The sequence below is a fragment of the Echinops telfairi genome, unplaced genomic scaffold (assembly GCF_000313985.2).
Source record: "Echinops telfairi isolate 266 unplaced genomic scaffold, ASM31398v2 ScPeMD7_7467;HRSCAF=8505_1, whole genome shotgun sequence".
Taxonomy (NCBI): domain Eukaryota; kingdom Metazoa; phylum Chordata; class Mammalia; order Afrosoricida; family Tenrecidae; genus Echinops; species Echinops telfairi.
In genome coordinates, this window is record NW_022111368.1 from 19,289,748 (window position 1) to 19,313,743 (window position 23,996).

A 23,996-nucleotide genomic window follows, 5' to 3' on the forward strand; every position below is an offset into this window, starting at 1 on the left:
GTGAAGCCAGGCAAGGGGCTTGTGTGGAAGAGTTCTTTATATCTACTGAGCAGTTCCAAAAAGGCAGGGGGGGGTATCAGGGGGGGGGGGGGGGGGGGGGGACAGGGACAGGGGCATGCAGGGCAGCATCAGTAAGCCCTCTGACAATCCCATTTGAGTTCCTCACCTGACACAAAGTGGGAGTGTGTGTGTGTGTGTGTAAGAATCGTCATTATCGCCGCACAGCTTGTGAGGCAGGAGGATTGCTCGCCTGTGCCTGTGGCCTCCTCTCCATTTATTTTTGTAAGTAGTAAGAGCTGCTTTCCATTGTGCTACTGTGAGCTCAGTGTCTGATCGGGAGGATGTGGTGTTTGCCCAGCAACATTTTCCTTGATCAATTTCTAGCTATTTAGTATTTATGATATTAACTTCCAGAATACGTATTGAACTCAACTTGGCAAAGTTCTTGCATGGTTCAAACTCGCAATACATGTGTTAAAATTCTAATATATAGGGTATAATGCTGGTTGATCTCACAAATACAAACCTGCTTCTTAAAACAAAAAAACAAAAACAAAAAATGAGGCATACATCTAATAATAAGCACAGAGGCCTGTCGAAGTTATAGTCTGTTTCAGAAGCAAAACCTAAATATGAAATAAAAATGCCAACCACCCCCAGCCCCCCAAAAAAGGAAATTACATTTTGAAAATTAACCAAATAAGTCATGAGATGATCCTCTCATGAAACACTCTGCTTACTGTTTTAGGCTTCAACTAGAACAGTGGAAATCGGACAGTTCCCTAAAGTGATGGCAAAGTATTTAACTATATTCTGAGGCTTAAATCAAAGTATAAAAGGATTGCAGCCTCCACACAGAAGCACTGGGTCAGGAATGCAATCTCTATTAATTAGGTATCCCAGCTGGGCAGTGGGTTTGCAGCTGTTAACTTGATCAATGACTTACCTAAATGTCATCTCTACTGATTCGCTTATAAATTACCAGCAAGTGAGACTAATGTACAGGTGCTAATTTATTTAAACTGTTCTCTACAGTTCTACATAGCTTTATAAACTGCATCTGGCACCTAATGTTAGCTGTCAGTTGTACTTAGACATGCCTGTCCTAACGACTCTGTTCATTAGAAGTGAGCACAAATTATGAAATATTGTGAAAAATGATACATCAAATGGAATGGGCACAGCAAATCAATTAGAGAAACTTCATACAGCATATTCACACTTAGGAGAATAAAACATTCTGGTTTCAGAATGAGGTCTATAATACCAATTAAAAAGTAATTGGTAGACTTCAGTAGTGTTATATATCAAATTGCTGGCTTTTTTCCTGAAATTCTATAGTAAGGTAGAACTTAACTTTTAATTCCCAAACAAAGACATTAGTGAAGGCAAGTGTAATTCTGAATTCATAATATTTAATGTAGCTGAAATGTCTCTAACACCATAATTGATGTTAACAGGAAAAGGAAAATATAAGCAGAGTATCAAGCGGTGGTCTTCACCTTTCTAGAGGACACACGTCAAAGGATGAAACTCACTGCCTGAGTCCATTCTGACTCACAGACCCTCGAGGGCAGAGGAGAACTGCCCCTGTGGGTTTCCGAAGCTGGAAATCTCTAAGGGAGCAGAAAGCCTCATCTTTCTCCCCTGGAACAGCTGGAGGGTTTGAACTGCCGACCTTGCAGTTGGCAGCCCAACAAGTAACCCTCCATGGTGCCCAGGTAAAAAAGGATAAAAAGACATAAAAAATACTACACAGATGGGCAACAACTGTAACCCAATAGCCAAGCTAGCCCCCAAATGTGTTACAATGACTTTAAATGTTCACAGGTGGTGGGTGATCTCACCATTCACCTGGTCACCTTTTACAAAGCCTTGGCATCTCTATTTGCTGACAACCACTGTATCACTAAGTCTGCCCTATGTTAGGCATTCACAGGGCTTATTCACCACAATTTGCATGCACCTCGAGTCTTCTTTGGATCAAAATGAAACTGCTTTACACTGAGTAACACAGCCCACTCGGCTCAAGGTTCCAGCTGACAAGAGTCCTCCTAACAGTAATGTATATTGTTAGAGCCCCAAATACTTTTTACACAATCATCAACACTTTGCAGTCACCTGCAAAAGGTTTATAACACAAGAGTTGAGAATTACAGGAAAATAAGCAGTTTATTTTGAAAATATTTATAAACGTATTAAGCAGAAAAGATAGAAAAATACACGAAGCTAGGCAATTCTGCTACTAGATCTAAGAAGTTTATCTTTACAATATAAATTAAGGCACGGTTAGCAATTAGCATGTATTCAAAATATCTCCAGCGTAACACTTTAGTCTCTACTATTATTTACTAAAGGCAAACTGTTCCTTCTCCTATTAAGTTTCTTGAGGATTATTAGTATCACCATTGTAGTTGGGTGTGTAAGAGCAATCGGTGGTTTGTTTATTGTCAGTATAATTTAATTGTGCAAAAGATAAAGTATCCATTTTGAAACAGAGAAAAATCTCCATCTGTTTATGACTAATTTATAAATTTCATTTTAGATAATAATACTATTTCTTTTACCTGCTAACGCTTTCAAAGAAATTTAATAAACCGGTTGAGCACTAAATACTGCAATGTAATTTTGCAAAGCATCCTCTCATTTCTCTAAGAGATACGTAATACTATAGGCATAATAACAAATCCACTAAGTAATGTAATTTAAAATTAACATCATCCGGGACAAGTTTTTCTTTATAAATTTTTACCTGTCTTTTTTTTAACCAACCCACATCTGTGATCTTTTCAAAAACCTTACTAATTAAGGAAACATAAGCAACCCACAACATTAGCTGAGTGCAATTTTCACACAAAATGATATATGCTATTGTCATTGAGGTCAGATTTCTACTAGCACCCAACCCTCTGGATCAAGCTGTAAACCTAGAAAACAAGTGAAAATGGCCCACGAGAGCTGGCAGAGCTGACAATAAATTCATGGGTTTATATTAGTAGGAAGGGCACACCGGGGTCCTCATTCAAAATCCAATGGCTCTCAGTTTTAATTCACATGCCTAACAAGTTTGGTTATGCTGGCAGATGAGAAGGCAGGTGAGAGCTGGGAGAGGCAGACACACTGACATGAAGACACGTTGACAGGAAAGGCGATGACAGGAATCAGTACAGCCAGACCATTTAGTACAGGGGCAAATGTGTACTATAAGCCACACTGTCAGAGGGATATCGCAGTTTAACAACCATACTAGAAATTAAAATCTTAAAGCACTGAACGGCTAAATTACACTCACCATTTTATAAGGCGGGAAAACTAGTGTATTTTAGAAAGTATAGAAAATGGTAGTTTTTGATAGCGTGAAAGGAACATAGACTTTGACTACAGAAAAATCTAACCAGCCTTGTTTTTTTCACCAATAACAAAATAAAGTCAATTTCTATACATTTTTATAAAGATTAACCTGCTAATATCTATCAGTTTAATACACACAAAGGCTTCCAATAAGTGATGCTAGTTTTCAGTATAAATTCTAATTAAAAATAAGTTTCCTTTATCTGGAAAAATTAACTATTTAAAACCTAATTTCTAATACCAAATAGGAGGAAAATGGCGACATAAGTTTTTATATTTTTTAATATGATATGTAATTTTTAAAACATTACAATTTCTAAGTATATAATAACAATCGTAACATTCTTCCAAATATTATTTGGATGTTTAAAATGTTTTCTTGTTTTTGGTCTAAAAATTATATATGTGTATCTTCAGAAAGAACTAAGGATTTTGTCGGTATGGAAAATGCTAACTAAGACTAGTCAGCTACATAAACATAGCTAAACCCCTTTCAAAAACAATAGCTTCAAAATGTAAACAAAAACAGTAGCCTATTTAGTGGGCATGTGATTTCTATATTCTGTAAACAGTTGTTATTATCCTCTCGCTTTTTGACCTACTCACATGTCAAAGAGGACCCACTAAATTTAACAGAATGTCCAGAGTTAACTGATATGAAAGTTAAGACTCGGTGAAGCAGCTCAATCACCTGCAGGAAAAGTCCAACACAGCAGAATCATGCCACCAGAGTTAAGGAAAAGGTCAACGCTCGCTTCCTGTAAGCATTTAGTGCGCGAGTTGGAAGAAACCAAGTATCAATACAGGAGATCAGATGTCATCTCCAGTTTAAACTAACCAACAATATATCAATGTACTCAGCAGCATTCCAGATAATTCTCCCACTGCTCAGGTGGCATGGGAGATAAGTATGACAAAAGCAATGAAAGAACTAGGGAATGTTTCAGGTGATATTTTTTGCTACTAGCAGAAATGAAAATAATGCTTCACATTCATCTTTAGTTATGTTTGTTAGTTCTTTTCGGGGGTGGACAGCAGGCATCCTTATTTTTATCTCAGAGATGAGAAAGATGAATGACAGGGAGTGGCTTAACTCAAAACCACGCTGGCTAGTGACTGTGCAAGGCTTCTCCGATTCCCAGGTCTTTCCACGTCACTTCAACCAGCATGAACTCACTGCAAAGAAAGAGCAACTGAAGAACAAAACTGTACCTGTTCCACATTTCCAGGCCTCATCACAAGAGGAACTCAGCTTCCTTTCAGATCTTACAGACTCCAAGCATTTCTTCATATTATTTTATTATTTCATTATTGGGTAAGTGCAAGGGAAATGATTATTATGTTCTATTAGTACAATGTCACAAACTAACATGAAAGCCACTTACACCATACATTAATACAAATAAGCCGTTTCAAAAGTACATGTTAACTGTCATTTACATTTACAATGCTGTTAAAATATCTCCTCTCTGGAAACTGCTTATTTTGAGATCCAAAATGAAATACATAGATTAAGAATTTAAAGATATTTTAATGTATACAAAAAGTTTTCAAAGTTGTTTTGCTTAAATACATTTCCTAGATGGCTTCAGCTAGCATTGTGTCAGTAATTGGATAAGTAGTATGGAAAATATACAAAATAGATAATGACTTAATATGAATGCAATGGCACCAATTTAGCTATGTGAAAATCCTCCAGTGAGCCTAGACTTTTAACTAAGTAGCTGAATTAGATTATGGAACATGTCTACTTCTGCCTAAATTCTGATTAAAGATATAAGCAATGAACTATCCACTCCAAATAACATAATTCATTTTTAATATGCCTATATTATGGCCATCTTTATGCCTCAGTTACGATTATGAAACTGCTTGTGATCAGTCTCTCTCAATCAGCTAAGTCTAGTCCATGCACACCCAAAAGAGCAGAATGAACAGCTAAAAAAATGTCTTCACGAGCTCAGTTGGGTAACAGGAGCCTTCTGCTGCTGAGAACAGTTACACGGGGGCACACAGGCCACACGCAGATGGGGAAGTGCCATGTCAAAAACCAAGTAACTTTTAAAAAACTACCCACAAAGAAAAGCCCAGGTCTAGGTGGCTTCCCTAGTGAAATCTACCCAACAGCCCAAGCTCGCAACAACACTCTTGATAAACCCCCAACAGCTCCAAGAGAAAGGGTACTCCCCAACTCATTTTATGCAGCCAGCATCACCCTGATAGCAAAAATCACACTCCCCAAATTACAAGAAAGTACTGGCTACAGACAAGTATTAATTACAAATATCAAATCCTCAACAAAATATTAATCAACTGAATCTGGATACACAAATCCTAAATGATATCATAACAGAGGACATTTGTCAAAACCCACAAAACTGTTCAATACAGAGAGTGAACCCAAATGTAAACGCTGAGCTTCCGTCACTAATATTGAATCAGCATTCGCTTTTTATGAGTCGGAATCAACCTGAAGGCAGAGAAAGATTCATTTCTAAGCTGTAACCGTACCACTCTCAAAGAGGATATTAACAACAAAAACTGTGTGGGGAAAGGGCTACTATATAAGGGAGCTATCTGCTCAATTTTTCCATAAACCTAAAATGAGTCTAAAAAATAAAAACAATTGGCAGGGCTAGGTGGGAGGGGGAAATGGCCAAAGGATCTGAAAAAAAACGTTCTACAAAGATGTACAAATGGCCAACATGTATTTGAAATATTGCTAGTGTCACTAGTCATCAGGGAAACGCACAGCAAAGCCACAAGGAGACACCACCCAGCACTCACTGGGAATGATCTGGGCGGGAAGAATGGCAATAGCAATAGCAATTCAAGCCTCATAAGTAGCAGAAGGGTTTGTAAAAATTACAGCCACACGAAAAACAGCTTGGCAGCTCCTCAGAAAGTTAAACATTAAGTTATCATATGACATACAATATGACACCAAGGTCTATATAAAAATACGAAGGGGCTTCACGAAGTCTGTGGAAAATTCGGCTCTTCGTAATTCCATTTTGCTACAAACCTTTTGAAGCTCCCCTGAGCCCTGGTAGTATAGTAGTTACCCATTGGGCTGCGAGCTGAAACATCAGTAGTTCGAAACCACCAGCCAGCTCTTCAGGATAAAGATGGGGCTTTCTACTATGGTAAAGAGTTACAGTCTTGGGACACTCATAGGGCAGTTCAAGCCTATCCTATAGGGTCACTGTGTCGGCACTGAGTCGATGGCAATGAGCACCTATGTCCACACGAATCTTTGTACACAAGGTTCACAACGACAGCATTCATACTAGATAAAAAGTAAAAACAATGAAGTGTCTCTCAATTGATAGTTAGATAAAGAAAATGTGGTATACAGATAAAACAAAGTATTACACAGCAACAAAGTAAAATAAAGTGCTGATACATGATACAACATGGACAGACCTTAAAAGCATGCTACCTTTAAGAAGCCAGTCGCAAAATTGTACCTATCATATTATTTAGTTACAGAAAATGCTCAAAATAAGTGATTTATAAAGATTGAAAATAGATTGCAGGTTGTCTAGGCCAAGGATGGGATGGAGGACAGAATGCAGGAAGTAAATTTTATTCCCCCTAAGTAAATGTGGAATTCCTGGTCCTTGCACCTGTGAATGCAGTATTGCTTGAAACAGAATTTTTCTTATTTTATTGCAATGAAGTCATAGGGTTTGATCCTAAATGTAATCACTTCTGAGTTTAAAAAACACCTCAAAAACAAAATAAAACAGAATGAAGCCCAACAGTATCACTTCTAGGGTCAAAGGCACAACAAACACAGAGGATGACAGATGCCTTGTGAGGACGCTCAACAAGCCAAAGCGCGCAAACATTCAGAACTATTTACTAGGAAGAAGAGACATGGCCAAGTCCCTGACTGAGACTTTTCGCCTGAAAAATCTAGGAAAATAAATTTGGGGTTGTGTGTGTGTCTGTGTGTGTTTTACATGAACTTATCACAAAAACTCCAAGTCCATTTCAATTTTATTTTTCCTCCTCCTTCTTAAAAAAAACAAACAGGACATTATTGTTGATTTCATTTCTAGGGATGAGTTGTATAAACATACATGGTATGTTCCTTTAAAAGCAAACACACCAAATCCCTCCAGATTCCTTACCCCTCAAGCCTTAGTAGTGGTCTGAATGGTTGAAAAAAGAAGAGGGAATAAATCCCATTTTTAAAGCTACCACTTATGGCATTTGTGCCCCTGAAACACGAAGTAACTAAGGGTGCAGGGCTCCTTTTAGGTATGATAAAAATTTCTGCACTTGACTGTGGTGATGCTGTACCAGTCTGTGAATAGACTGAAATCCAGTGATGCACAGACTTTAAAGGAGTGCACTGTATAGTACATGAATTGTATCTCAATAAACCTGTACCCAAAAACGAATAAAAAGAAAAAGGTACAGAAACTACTATCAGGAACGATGACTTATGGGAGTAGATATCATAGCCCTATTAGGAAACAAGCAAACAAACTGTAGTCTGACTCTGTAGCAGGATGCTGCTCCCTCTCTCCCTTTTTAAAGGGTACATTATAAAATGGAGGGGGTTATTGTTCATTCAATAATCATTTTTTAAAAAGCCAAATGTTTGAGTACACACATACTAGTTATGTCTCTAGCTAAAAAATCTACATTCTGGATACTGCCAGGTATCTATTTTCTATGAAATAAAACAAATATGAAAAAAAAAAAAAGAACAGGAGGTTCAAAGGATACTCTTAGACTATCTGCTTTTTAACACTTAATTCAACATGAGGCTGAGTCTGTTTGTAGTTGTCTCCTCTTCTAAATATGGAGCAATCCCTACACTACCGATCATACAAGTAAATCATAGAATGGAATCTCATATTCTTAACATTATGTAATGGCCATAAAGACTCAAAAGGAAGAGAGAGGTTAGGAGGGCCATAGCCCTCAGGCAACAACATGTCAAAGGGCAGTAAGAAATAATACTTATTTGGGGAAATACCAAATAAAATCTCACATGCTAACCTGACATCTCGAAGAGTTACTTCAGTCACATTTGTAATAGGAAAGGTAAACAAAAAGATACCTTCATAAAGAAGCTTAAACTCAATGTACAAAATCATTGTGTGATTAAAATCCTGTAAAAGTATAGAATCTTCAGTTCAATATAAAACATGGGATGTCATATATTATCCTTTTTAAAAATCAGGACAAACTTCAAAGCTTACTGTTAAATTTAAACTCCGTCACTAGCTTCCTTGGTAGATCTAGTTTTATATATATATATATATATATACACACACACACACACCTAACAATATTACTGCTTTTATCAAGAATAAAATAACTGCAAAGTAGAGTATGAGTTAAGATATTCTCTATCATTTTAAAATATGCTCTCACTTTGAAAATTAAAATATATGCTACGGTAGATTAAAGCTTTGGGCGGAGGTTTGTGCGCTATCCTAGAAACGTGACTAATTTTCATTACCATCCATTTTATCATTTTGCAAGAAGCTGAGTCTAAGACTACAGAACAGGATCAATGTTCACAAATAGAACATACACACGCATTGGCTCCTATGACCTTGAATCAAGGAAAATATCTATTTCTAGCTAAATTCTACAATTCACCACGTTCTATAATGCTTCAAATGAAAGCAGTATCTTTCTTCCAAACCATGGTTCCAATTTGCAACGTAGTAGCGTTTTTCCCTATTCTGACAGTTTGATTAAAATTTACACGGAGATAAGGGGCTTGTGGTGAAGAAAAGTGCTTTCAGTATCAAAAACGCTACAGTTAATTACTTTTCCAACAAAGGAACTGTACTTACATCAATGTCCTCTTGGGTAAAAGTTTCTGGATCTTCTCCCATCATGTTGGCTAAATGTCTCTTTCCTATGTTGAAATCTTCAATCTGCTTTTTAATAAAATCCACCGTGTATGTTTCACGTCTGGCGGCAGCAACATTTTTCTTTGCTGGCATAACAGTGATGTGTTTTAGCCTTAAGATCTAAACGAAAGTAACAATAGAAAGAACGGTCTTCAGAATAAAACAGCTATCTTATAGGCCATCTTCTAAATAAACCTGAATATTCAAACATTTGTCTTTTTCTACTTATGGCTATTAGTTGACAGAAGGCTAGAAACCAGGTCAGAGACCTTTTAAGAGAGTTGCTGAAATTACCTCCTGCTCAAAACTTTATAAAAACCTGGTGTTTGAAAGTATTTTAAACTAAGGGCGTATCATACATTAATGACAGAAACATCTTAAAGTGATTATCAAAGTGATTATGTTACCTTCTTTTCTGATAGGAAATGTGACGATCGCTTGCCTAAAGGTTAGCTGTTCTAAAGGTTGGTGGTTCAGATCCTCATTGCAGGCGTGCAGAGGAAAGGCTTGGCTATTTCTTTCCATAAAAATTACAGCCAAGAAAGCCCTATGAAGCGGTTCCATCTGTAACAAATAGGGTGGCTGCAAGTCAGAATCGAGTCAAAAGCAGAGGGCTGGGTGTTTGGGTTTCCCTACTGTAAGCATTCTTGCTTGATACTACCTGGTAAGTTATGACAATTGCACACAGGGAACTAAGAGTATAATGAAACTACTTTTTTAAAAAGGCAAATGCACAAGGCAGACATTGAATAGTACCCAGAAGACAGGAGTGGATGAATGAGCATGTAGCACTATTCTTAGACGCTGGCTATTAACCTTATGGTGAGAAATAAATGCAGCCTTTCTGGAAATTCTTTGCTTGGCATTGCTTTAGCCGTTATCCCATGATCCCTCAGCTTCATTTCTTATCTTTTGAGCATGAGAGTTTAAAATGATTTTATAACAATTTGTCAACTGAAAATAGATGAAAAAGCATAGGCTAATATTATATTAACAATTGAGTTAATAATTAATAAACAATAGTTTTAAAACTCTGTCACATCTTTTCCTCAGGAGAACAGAGAGAACATTTTCTCCTTCAGGAACAACAATTTGTAAAGATAGAATGTTACTATCAGTGCATAAAACATGATCAAAACTGGCTTGGTATTAAAAGAAAAAATACCAAGGGCTCAAGTAGAAGGAAAATGTTTTGAAAAAGATGATGACAACATATGTACAGATAGGTTTGACACAATGGATCTATGTATGGGTTATGGTAAGAGCTGTAAGAGCCCCAAGAAGGTAAAGAAATGACCCATGGGTCTCTGAAACTAAATCTTTAGGGGACTTGTTGTTAGGTGGCATCGAGTTGGTTCCAACTCAGAAAGAGCCTGGGGGCAACAGAAGGAAACAGTGCCCGGTCCTGCGCCGCCCTCTCATTGTTGCTAAGCTTGAGCCGCTGTTGCAGCCTCTGTGGCATCCAGAGTGGAGGGCCTAAAGCCTCATCTTCTCCCAGAGCAGCTGGTGATTTTGACCTGGTGGTCAGCACCCATAATCCACCAGACAGACAGATAGATAGATAGAGACTCACCACCACCACTAGGGCTCCCTTTTGCCTGTTGCCACTCCAACTCACATGGATCTCACATGATGCAGAGTGGACTTCCTCCATACCGTTTTCTTGGCTAAAATCTTACCAGGAGGAAACACTAGGTCTTTCTAACACAGTACAGCTGGGTGGATTCGAGTTCCCACCTTCAGGTCTTAGTCCAACACAAACTGTTTGTGTCACTGAGGGCCCTTTTATAAAACAAAGTTGTTTCAGGCTCTTGGATCGTCCTTCCCATCGCCAAGCTCTCTCCACCCTTTATGCTTTCAAGCTTTTCTTATGACTCTGGTCTTCTTTTAACAATGGAAGAAAAAATACTGTTCTCCACATTCAAAATGAAGAACCGCCTTCCTGCCCTAAGAAGCAGCAAACACATGCCCCAAAGGCATCAATGTAGGGGCCCAAAGCTATACACATTAATGGTTATTCTCCCACATGTCACATTCCAAAGTATGACCACACTGCTAGTTTTGGAAATGACAGGACAAAATATTTTTGTCTACACCTATAACAATCCATTTTGATATGACATAAGAGATGAGATCGTCTCTACATAAATGAATGCTCTTGACCTGGAGTCCTGTGCTAAGAACCTCCCAGATTCAAATGAAAAGGCTGTACTGAGCTCCGGCAACACTCAAGACCAAGAGAAATGGCGGCAAGCACAGCAGAGCCAAGCACCCCAGAAATGGTGGTCATGGCTATGCTGCAGGAACCACGAGACTAGCAGATGGCAGTAGTGGGCAAACTGGCATTAGAGAAGACAGTGGTGATGGGCAATGTTGTCCAGCTAGGCACCTCCGGGCAGAAGGTTCCAACAGAGCTCTGTAAAGGGGAAGAAGCTACAGCCGGGGTCCATGCAGGCAGACGCTTGAGCAGAGCAAGTAGCAGTGCTTGTCTGTCTTTGGCAATAGCAGATAATCTAGCTGTACTGAGAGGCGGGGCCTGTCTCAACTGGACCAAAAGGAAGGTTCTCTTGAGAAGGCTGAAAAGAAAGCTGCCCGGAGAAGGGTGAGAAGAGGCCTGTCTCAAGAGCCAAGAAGTTGTCTGCAGAGGCTCAGAAAGACACTTTACAGTTTGGCTTCGAGAGCTGTCACAAAGCAGGTATTGTTGGTATTGGCCCAAGGTTATTCCGAAGCTGCTAGTTGACAGCTGAACAAGCAAGCACAGGGGACAAGGCCCTGGCAAGAAAAGGCTAGGAGACAGAGAAAATGAACATGGCCACAACGCATCTGACCTGAGCAGACGACATTCCTGCTGGGCTGACGCGTGAGCCAGTGTGCTCACCCAGACACACAGACTAGACATGGGCAATTTGAAAAGGGCAAGTTGAACACCTTTAAGACACAAGTGAATTCCTTCCTCTCTCATGATGCTAAGTGGAGTATTCATGGAGGTGATGACCAATCCACCTAAAAGTTGTTCCTGTTGCTTGTTTGCTTTCTGTACATGCTCTGCTCCTGCTGTTCACTGTTTGCTGTTGTTAGGCGCCATCAATGGTTCTGACTCACAGCACACCTGTCTGTCCCCAGCATAATAAAATAGTGACCAGTCCTGCAACCTTCTCACAATCATTGCCATGCTTGAATCCATTGTGGCGGACACTGTGTCAATCATCTTGTTGAGTCTTCCTCTTTTTTGCTAAGATCCTCTCGGGACTAATCTTCCTGATAAGATGATCAAAGAATTCAAGAGTCCCACCCCCCTCACTTGAGGAACATTCTGGTTGTACGTCAGCCACGATGAATCTGTTCGCTTTCTGGCAGTCCCTGGCAATCTCAATACCCTTCCTCCTCCTCACCGTAATTCCAGAGCCTCACTTCTTTGGTCTTCCTTGTTCACGACCCAGAGTTTGCATGCACACGAGGCAACTGAAAAAATACTACGGGTTGGGTCAGGCACACCTTAGTCTTCAAAGTGACAGCAATATAGCATTTATTTCTTGACTGCTGCTTCCGTGGACATCGATAATAGATCCAAGTAAATTGAAATCTTGGACAATGTCAATCTTTTCTCTCTTGGTTCTGATATTGCTTACTGGTCCAATTGTTCTGGTTTATTGTCTAACTTCTATATATAACAGTCATCAAATGCCAGCACTTTGTAAAATGTCTTTGTATTTGTGACCTGGTCAGATAGGATATCTAAGTCTTTATCCTCAAAGTCTCAAGGGTACCTGAGTTTTAGAGTACAACCTATGCATGTGCGAGCATGCACATGCATGCACATGCACACAATCCACATATCAATATTACAGGTGAGACAATTTACACAGAATTCTCCCCTAGCTACTGTTCTCTTGGTCATATGTACCAGTTATGATCTTTTGGTCTCTGTATATCAGCATCTTAGTCTTACTGGTCTCTTTTTTCTGCATTCGGAATGATTTTTAAACCTATATGCTATGCTTGTTTCCTTTTCGGCAGTGTCAATTCTACTTACTGCGGCTACTCCAGATTTTCAGCTTACCACACTGGTCTACCTTCAATTTTTTTCCCCTCAATGGTTTCTTTTCATTGTCTTCTTAGCCCGTTTCATAGAGATCTTTTTTCACTCTGCCTTTAAACAAATGTCCTTGACAGCATATAGTTGTGGTAATTCTTCCATCTCATTGAGTAAATACTCGATTGTATTGTCTTCATTTATCTTTTATACATTGTTCCTTTTCTTCTTTTGTCCCCACAACATTTCAGGATGATCACAAGAGCTGATTACTGGCTTGAAGACTGATTTCTTCAATTGAATTAAAATTATTCTGTGCTTGTCTATAGTCTCCAGGATTTGTGCCATGAGGTGACAGCTTTCTTGGTTTTAACATAAATGAAGTTTTGAAAAAATGTTTACAAAACTTTTACTATTGCTCATTTAGAAAAGGCCTTACAAAGAAAAACAGAAAAAGAAATCAAATATGTCTCACTATCTTTAAACTCGTTCCAAAAAATTTGTGTACACCCTCCTTTAAGATGATGCCCATCTGGAAACCCTAAAAGTTACAAAGTCACTACAGCACTAGCACTAGGATATTGAATAAAATTCTGTGAATTCAGGGGCCCATGGAGGGGAATTATACTTAACAGAGTACATTATGTATTTGTCCAGTCTATTAAATAAGGTAAGCCTTAGCTCTTTACCTAAAAACACTAAGAATTCCTTGAGAGAATCTGCTTTGCCACTGTCACATAGCCCCCAGCAGAATGTTCCAGGGGTTCTATTTCCAATTGAAAAGCTACTAGGAGAGCATTTCCTCAGACTTTGTTTTCATGGAACAGTATATACAACCTGACAGAACTGTTTCTTTTTAAAAGATAATCGGTGGGTTAGACAACTATAATTTTAATCAAACAGTCTGCCAAAGCAGCAGACACATCATGACAGACCAGTGATGTCCCAAATTTGGCCAAATGCCAATGCTATACACAACTTTGATGTCAGTACAGCAGTATTAAAGAGGTGCCCTTTTGATTTAATTGGATCAAACAGAACAAAGAAGGACCTGCTACGTTGAATAGAAAAGGTAAAAAGATTATTTTGAAGAATAGGAGAAAACAGTGAAGACTAAAATCAGATTGGAGAAGATATATAAACACAATATATAGGCCCCAAAACAGTGGCTAGAATAAGCATTAAAATCAACAATTTTATTTCTTAGATCTAGGTTTACAGAAAATTTGTACAGGAAAGTAGCATTTTAAAAATTTTATTGGGGGCTCACACAACTGATCACAAGCCATACACCTCCATTGTGTCAAGTACATTTGTACATTTGTTGCCATCCTTTTCGAAAAATTTTCTTTCTACTTGAGCCCTTGGTATCTGCTTCTCAATTCTTTCCCTTCCCTCCCTCATGAACCCTTGATAATTTATAAATTATTATTTTTTCATGTCTTACATTGACAGATGTCACCCTTCACCCACTTTTCTGTTGTCCATCTCCCTGGGAGGGGGTTATAGGTAGATCACTGTGATAGGTTCCCCCTATCTCCCCTCACCTTCCCCTTACCCTCCTGGTATCACTCTCATTATTGGTCCTGAGGGGTTTATCTGTCCTGGATTCCCTGTGTTTCTAGCTCGTATCTGTACCCATGTACATGCTCTGGTAAGGTAGAATTGGAGTCATGATAGTGGCGGGGAGGAAGCATTAAAGAGAAAGTAGCATTCCTAATTACCTTCTTCCCATTGCACTGCTTCTCCTACTAACATCTCGCATTAGGATTGCACTACTGCAGTAACCTTCTTTTCACAGGCTCTTCATCAAGAACCCTGGGGGCACTACGGGGCAAGCACTGGTTCTGACAATGCGAGTCACTCCTACTTGTGTTTTTCAGGACCAACGAAGCTGAACATGGATTCCTGACCAACAGAAACTATAAGAGTGTGTTTGTTGTGATAAGCGAGTTAAATTTTGGCATAATTTGTTATGCTGCAATAGGTAATACATGCATGCAATATCACTATTATAATAATGAAGCATAGTACCAGGATGTTTGTCCATTTTGTTTTACAAAGAAAAGAAATACAAGTGATGGTAGCAGCTATCAAGGTACCTAGACACAAGCAATTTGTAAATTGTATAAAGCCAAGAGTCAATTCCAACTATAGGGCAAAGTAGAATTGCCCCATAGGGTATCCAGCTCTAAGTCTTTATAAGAGAATCACGCTGCCTCATTTTTCTCCTGCAAGTACCTGGTGAGTTTGAACCACCAACTTTTGGATAACAACCCAATGCTTAATCTACTATGCTACCCAATATAGATTTAAATGTAGAAGGATTTTCCATCATTAAAACTGAGGACGATTCTAAGATAGTTCTAGTCTTTTAGAAAAAGATGAGACCTCAAAAAGAACACCTTTGTCTACCTAGTATAGGATGTTATACCCTCCAGTAAGCGACACGTAAAACACAGAAATGTGCTCACAACGAACAAGCGCTAAGCCACCAAATGTGGCTCATTCTTTTATGGCAGAAGATCCCAAAAGAATACTTCATGCTGACCCTGTAAAAACTTAGGCACCAAATGCTAAGTAGAAATGATTTTGTAAACATAAAAATTGAGATATCTTGCCAATATTTTACTCAGTGACCCTATAGGACAGGGCAGAACTGCCCCTGTGGGTTTCCAAGACTATAGATCAGCGGTCCTCAACCGGTGGGTCATGACCCCTTTGAGCAGGGGTCCTCAAACTTTTTAAACAGGGGCCAGTTCACTGTCCCTCAGACCCGTTGGAGGGCCGGACTATAGTTTAAAAAAAGACTATGAACAAATTCCTATGCACACTGCACATCTTATTTTGAAGTAAAAAAACAAAACGGGGCAAAAACACCCAGCCGGCGGATAAATGTCCTCGGCGGGCCGCATGTGGTGGTTTGAGGACGCCTGCCTTTGGGGGTCGAACAACCCTTTCAGAGGGGTTGTCTTATTCATAACAGTAGCAAAATTACAGTGATGAAGTAGCAACAAAAATAATTTTATGGTTGGGAGGTCCCTACGACATGAAGAACTGTATTAAAGGGTCACGGCATTAGGAAGGTTGAGAACCACTGCTATAGATCTTTACAGATGTGGAAATCCTCATCTTGTCTCCCATGGAGTAGTTGGTGGTACCAATTGCTAATCTTGTAGTTAGCAGCCCAATGTATAAATTTGAACTGACTGGATGGTAGTGAGTACACCAATATTTTATAGCAAAATTATTCAAATACAAACTGTTCTTTTGCTTTTACTGATTATAAAAGTCATGAAGGTTACAGAAATTTAAACAAGCATTCCAGAATCAAAGTTTTCATTTTACTTGGATCTACAATGAACACTTAATGGGCACAGAAGTCAAGAAATCAAATGGTGTATTGCAGTGGGCAAATCTATTATAAAAGCCCTCTGTAATGTGTTACAAAGCAAAGGTGTTACTTTGAGGATGACTAAAATTGGGCCTGACTCAAGCCATTCAATCACCTCCTGTGCATGTGAAAGATGGACAATAGATAAGGAACACTGATGTATTTGAGTTATGAAATTGAAGCAGACTGAATATACCATGGACAGAAGTCCTGAAGGCGTAGTGGGCTGCTAACCTAAATGTCAGCAGTTCGAAACTACCAGCCCCTCCAAGGGAAAAAGAGGCTTTCTACTCCCTTACAGTTAGTCTTGGAAAGTCACAGGGACAGTTATATCCTGTCCGATAGGGTCTCACTGACTCAATGGCAGAGAGTTGAGTTTTTGCCAGTAAGAACCAACAAATCTGTTTTAAAAGTATAGCCAGAAATTGTTTCTTGGGAAATTTATGGGCTGATTCCAAAAACCCAAACCAATCCTATTGTTCTTGAGTGGAATTCCAACTCATACTGACCTATAGGATTAGAACTGCCACATAGGGCTTCCAAGGTTGCACAGCATACAACCACATCTTCTCCAGAGAGGAGGCCCCTGGGTGCAAACCACTGACCTTTTGGTTTCCACCTGAGCCCTTAATCACTGCGTCAATGACTTAAAAAAAGAAAAGGAAAGAGAGAGTCCACCCCAAATTCACTGCATTAAGCATGTAGCAAGGATGGAAAGACCGGGCCTCTTGTACTCTGGACCAGTACCAGTCCCTGGAGAAGAGAATAAAACTCTTAAGATGAACACAGTGGCTGCAATGATAGGCTCAAAAATACAACTGGGAGGCTAGTGAAGGGCTGGGCAGTCTTTTGTACTCTATCGCACATAGGGTTGCTCTGAGTCAGAGCTGACTGGACAGCATCTACAACACAGGAAATTAGATTTATAAAGAATTTTAGAACTCATGGGTAACCACTGTGTAGTACACCATGAAGGTGTATGCTCGCTTACAGTAATGCTGTTGCCCTCTTCATTTGTGACACAGGGAAAACTGTAAGCACTTCACTCACTGCCACCACGTCGATTCTGACTCATAGCGACCCTATCGGATGAACTCTTTATGGGAGTAGAAAGCCTGGTCTTTCTCCAGAAGAGTGGCAGGTACTATTGAACTGCTGACCTTGCACTTAGCATCCCAATGTGCTGCCACTACACCATTATGTAAACCTGGCTTCTGCCACTTGTCCAATCCCATCTTTCACCATTCTCTCATAAAAACCCTATGCAATTACTCATTATTTATGGTTGCCAAAAGCCACTATTACACTGTACTTTTCTAAACCTTTTTGCACCTATTTCATTTCTCTAATATAGACTACTTCTCTCTCCAGCCCACCCCCAAGGGTAATTGTCCCTAGAGACGCAATTTCACTTTACTGTTACCTTTTTTTTAATTTTAATTTTTTAAATGATTTTTAAAAATCATTTTATTAGGGGCCCATACAACTCCCATCACAATTCATGCATACATCAACTGTGCAAAGCACATCCGTATATTCACTGCCCTCATCACTGCCAAAACACCTGCTCTCCACCTAAGCCCCTGGCACCAGCTCATTTTTCCCCTCCTTCCCCGCTCCCCCTCCCTCATGAACCCTTGATAATTTATAAGTTATTATTTTGTCATATCTTGCTTGTCTGACGTCTCCCTTCACCCACTTTTCTGCTGTCCATCCCCCAGGGAGGAGGTCACATGTAGATCCTTGTAATCGGTTCCCCCTTTCCAACCCACCCTCCCTCTATGCTCCCAGTATCGCCACTCACACCACTGGTCCTGAAGGGATCATCCACCCTGGATTCCCTGTGTTTCCAGTTCCCATTGGTACCAGTATCTGTCCATCCTGTGTTCCTTTTCTACAAAGCTGTCTCTGCCCACTACTCCATCCTCTACAACTCCAGCCTGAATTAGCTACTGCAGCTCTGTACTCTCTGTCCACTGCTGTTATTAGCTGCCACAGAGTTGGCCCCAATCATGGTGCCCTCACACAATGGAAGGAAAGGCTGCCTGGTCCTGTACCACCCACATGGTCATTTGCCTTTGGACCCACGTGAATCATAGGATTTTCACTGGCTGATTTTCAGAAAATTCTACTATACAGTTACTGTGCTAGTTGCATAATCTGGTTATCAATTTGGGACTTGAGAGGATTAAGAGTGAAGGGGTGGAGTCTAGTCTGTCATTTGGGTTATAGTCAATGAGACCTCTGTGTGGGCATGACCTTCCCCTGAGAATTCTGGGAACTCCTGGTATTTTCCTCCTTGGAAGCGGGAGACACTCTCTCCTTACTCCCTGAGAGACTGTGCTACTGACAAGACACATGGCGCTATGCCCTGGAAGCTAGAGAAACCACATAGACCTACGCTGCTAAAACCAGACCTCTGGAGCCGGAGACACTATGTAGACATCCCTGCCAGCACTGAGATGCTTACAACGCCACTGGCTCCAGAAGACTTGCAACCTACTGGCCAGTGATCTTCCTGCATTCGGCGTTATTGCGTGTGTTTCAGACTGGGCTGGGATGTTTTCTCAATATCCCATTGCTCTTGTATATAAACCTCTTTCTCAAATACATATGAGTGTCCGTGAATTTGTTTTTCTAGTCTACCCGGACTAACACAGTTATCTTAGTTATCTAGTGCTGCTGCAGCAGATGTACCACAAATGGATGGTCTTAACGAATAAAAACTTAATTTTCTCACAGCTTAGGAAGCTAGAAGTCTGAACTCAGTGCTTTAGATCTAAGGGAAAGCTCACTGACAGCTCTCAAAAAAAAAAAAAGGTTCTTGTCTCTTCAGCTTCTGCTTCTTAGTTCCTTGGAGATCTTCATGCGTCTAGGTGTCTATCTTACTCCATGTTTCTTCTCCCTCGTTTAATCTCTATTATACCTGAAGACAATGACTCAAATGACACCCTATACTATTAATCCTCTCTCATTAACAAAGATAATCCATTCCCAAATGGGATTATAACCACAGGCAACGAAGTTAGGATTTACAAGTTTGGAGAAATAAAATTCAGTCCCTAAGAGTGTACCTGTGATACTGACGGGTTTAAAGGAGCCTGCATTGGGCTAACTGTAACGTCAGCAGTTCAAAACCACCAGCTGCTCTTCAGAAGAGAGACAAGGGGTTTTTACTCCTGTGCAGCGTGACAGTCTCAGACACTCACAGGGGCAGATCTACCCTGTCCTGTAGGGTCACTATGAGTTGGTATCAACTGGATAGAAGCGAGTTTTGATTTTGTTTTTCAATATGCTGAACAGTTTAGCCATTCACAAGTAAGATTTCTTCTTCTGCCCTAGCACTGGGACACAGATATGTGCAACAGTATTGCTCATTCATATATACAGGCATGCTGTAAGACTGGCATGTAGAAAGGGTCAGCGAGGAAGCCCAATTGAGCACCCAGCAGTCGTAGCTGACAAGCTTGTTTCTTTATGTATTGTTGCATCAGTATTTTCAAAACTTTTTGATGATGGTGCGTAGCAATATGTAATTCTGCGTGAGATGCATTTTTCCTCTATTCTCTTCTTTCCCTTTTGTAATACTGTCTGTAACCCCTAAACGGATTTCATAACAATGGGTTATGACCCAGATGCTAATAAACCTAGTATTTTGATTATCCCCATGAAGTGGTTTAGAATACCATTGTTTTCTGACACATGGTCCCCAGGAGAACTATAAATATTAATATTTCAGAGAGAAGTGAGGCAATATTAATACATATTTAAGAATGACTTGCTGTGGGTGGTGGGCGTATGGCACATTATGAATGTCTACAGCCACCCATATGGCCTTTAGGGATCTGAAGGGGTTAGTTACATCTTTCAGTTCTATCTTAACCATACTCCTGTGGTCAAGAATCTACTGTGGTGGAATTCATGAATTTGGAGATACAGCTGTTTCTGGTCCATCCCATAGTAATGTCAAAGGGTGAGAGTGTTATTCCCTGGATAACGAGTTATTTACTTCACTGATTTACTTTATTTATTTATTTATTTATTTAATTTACTTTATTGGCTAAAGTTGATGCTCAGGAAAAGTTTGTCATATTAGGGTTAAAAAAAAACCCACTTTATTTCAAGAGCAGTCAAAAGATGAAAATAATTGTTCATTCATCATATTGACAAAAAACCTCCAAAAACCAAAATGTGATGATAGCTAATGCTGGTAGAAAAAAGGGCATTCTCATCTATCACTGATGGAATGTGAATCGCTACCGACTTTTTGGAAAGCTTTATGGCAATACCTACTATCATTTAAGGCATATACATCCTGTGCAGCAATTATCTCCCAAGTGGACTCCTCTCTGACAGGAATAAAAGCATCAGTACTGAGAACTGTAAAAGGATGCTTACTTCAACACTTTATTATCAGTAGGATAGCAGAAACAAAGGGACTGACTGTTAATTGTCCATTAAGTTTTGATATATCCATATAGCAGATTACACAAAAGCTTAAAAAGGTGGTGGGTGGGATTTAGGCACTTACTTAGGAGTTGGAACAGATTCCACAGTGATTAACAGTAGGTTGCATTTACTCTTGCTATAAGATTATGGGGGCACTACTCACTAAGTCTTGGGCAGGGCTGCTAAATGGAGAGTCCAAAATCCAAACCTACCAACCAGGGAGAAAGATGGGACTATTTGTTCCCATAGCTATATGGTCTTGGAAACCCTATATATAGGGTTGCTAAGGGGCCCTGAGAGAAGTCTTCGTGGCAGAGTGGTTCTGCATAAGGCTGCTCACAGCAAGGTCAGCAGTTCTAAACCACCAGCCACTCTGTGGGAGAAAGACAAAGCTTTCCACTCCTGTAAAAGTTACAGTCTCAAAACCCGCAGGGACAGTTCTGTCCGCCTATAAATTGAAATTATCTGATGGCAGTGTTTTTGGAAGGTGGCCTGGTGGTGTAGTGGGTTATACACTGAACTGCTGACCACAGGTCAGCAGTTTGAAACCATCCGATACTCCACCCTGTCCTTTAGGGTCACTATGAGTCAAGCCAAACCTAGAGTTTCTAATATATACTGTAAATAAAAAAATAGAAAGTAGAAAGGGACTTAAAATGGCTGAATTTTTTTAAGTATGCCTATTTGTATGGGGGCTTCAAAAAGTTCATGGAAAGATTCCGTTTTCCTTTGTTATTTTGTAAAAGAAGTATAATGGGCTCTTCACTGGTCTAAAAGGCCTCCATTATCTTGTAATTTTTGTACTAACTTTTTGAAGCCCTTGAAAATGAATCGGAAGAACACAGAGAATGACAAAGAATATGTTTTAGGTTGGGGCTAGGGAGAAGGAAGAGGCAGTTAGTCAAAAAAAATAATATATATCTTCCCTCACATGCTCATTACACATCAACAACACATTCCATATGCTACATACAATACCTTTACAAGACACATATGATTAGAGAAGTTTAAAAGATACTTACTTTTTATTTTAACAACTAAAAAAGCATTGAGCAAAAAAAAAAACCACATCAAAGATAGATAAATGAATGGACAGACTGGTAGATTTAGGCTAATTTGTCTGTTTTAAAGAATATAGGAAAGATAGTATTATTTTTTCATATGGTAATTTTCAGAGCACAGTGATTACTTGAGGAGTTTTGGTGGCCTAGTGATTATGCATTGGGCACGAGTCTTTCTACTCCCATAAAAACGTAAGTCTCAGAAACTCACAGGGGTAGTTCTACCCTCTTACAGGGTCACTGTGAGTAGGCATCGACTCAATGGGAGTGTGGTTTGGGTTTTTTTAGAGTAGTTACTTGACTTTCCTGAAATATTTGGCAAGTTCTCTTTCCTGGAAGCACTCTTGTTTTCTATGACTATCTGGTTTCACCCATATATTTCTACCAACTCATCCTAGCTCTCTAAGGGGCTCTTTTCTCCTTCAGTGTCTTGTCCTTCTGCCTAGGTGACCTAATGCATTTCCAAGGCCCCAATTACTATATGCAGGGTAAAGCAGGGGTTTTAAATCTCCCGTTTTCCTCCTGAACTATATTATATCTACAAGAGCCTGGGCGGCGTAGTGGTTTATGTGTTAGGCTGCTAACTGCTGGTTGCCAGTTCGAAACCACCAGCCGCTGCAAGAGAAAGACAAAGGGATTTTCTATTCCCATAAAGAGTTACAGTCTCAGGATCTCAGAGGTAGTTCTACCCTGTCCTATAGGGTCGCTGTGAGTCTCGGCATTGACTCGATGGCCGTGAGTTTGGTTTTGAGTTATGGTGTACTTATCTACTGGCAGACTGGAAATGCGCCTATCCCACCGACTTCCCCAAAGAACTGCTTTTCTCCCGCGTAAATCTCGTTCCTCCTACGGACTTCCCATAGCAGACAATGATCATCCACCCAGCTGTGGAGCTAGGAACCTGGCTTCCCAAACCCCCCGGGCGGGATCGAGTGAAATAGAGATGCGTACCAATTCTGGGCGCCTCCTCTCTAGAAACAAAGTTTGGGAAAACTTAAGTAAACAAAAACTGCATAGACAGGAGTCACTTTAAAAGTCGGGCTCCTCATCTCTGTTTGACTAGCTTTCTCAGCTCAAGAGTCTGGTCCTCGCTCAAAGTCAGGGGCGCGGGCGGCCAGCAGCACCGCTCCGCCCCCCGGCCCGCGGGGCGGACTCCGCGTCGCTCCAGTCGGAAAGGGGTCGCCCCAATACCGCCTGCTGAAGGTGTCTCCTCACAACACGCGAAACCCAGGAACAACCTCCCGAGGGTCCCCTGCAGGCCGATGCCCACGCCACGCTCCACTTCAGAGCCTCAGGTCTGCTAACTACCCAAGACCCCACAGAGCCCGCGTCTCAGAGCCCGCGCGACGCCCGGCGAAGGCTGCGGACCTCCGGGACGGCTCCTTTTCCCTCCCCGTCCTCTCCATGACGCAAAGCTCCCGCTACCGGGGCGATGGCGCCCAGGTCCCTGAGGCCTTACCTGGAACCTGGGCCCTGTCTGCAACTCAGCAGCCGCCGCCTTCCAGAAGCCTGGCCTCTGGGTAAGGGGAACTCGCCCTCCCGGGAAAAGCCGGTGGGAAATCGCGGCGCAGCACACCTTGCAGGGAGCCGCCATCTTGGCTGAGTCAGACCCGGCCCGGGCGGGGCAAGGGGCGGAGCCTGAGCACCGCGCACGCGCAGATGCTCTCCGGCCCGAGGCTGTCCGACGCGCTTCCCGGACATTTCCAAAAGGGGCGTGTCTACGTCCCAGGTAGCCGGTTGGTGATTGGGTGCTGGTAGGGGGTCAGCCCTTTGGACTGAGGACATCGCCCTCCCACTGTACGTGTTCAGGAGGACTTGCT

At 40.7% G+C, this 23,996-nt stretch overlaps 1 protein-coding gene across 1 annotated transcript in view; it reads right to left on the reverse strand.

The window, feature by feature from the left end:
• Positions 1-23,770, reverse strand: part of MRPS9 (mitochondrial ribosomal protein S9) — a 62,780-nt gene extending 39,010 nt beyond the window's left edge. Inside the window, exons 1-2 of the mRNA XM_004704335.2 lie at positions 23,636-23,770; positions 9,180-9,359 (exon numbers count right to left, since the gene is read on the reverse strand). Of these exons, the coding sequence (XP_004704392.1) occupies positions 9,180-9,359; positions 23,636-23,770 (315 nt within the window). The remainder of the gene's footprint in view (positions 1-9,179; positions 9,360-23,635) is intronic.
• Between the last annotated feature and the right edge of the window lie 226 nt (positions 23,771-23,996).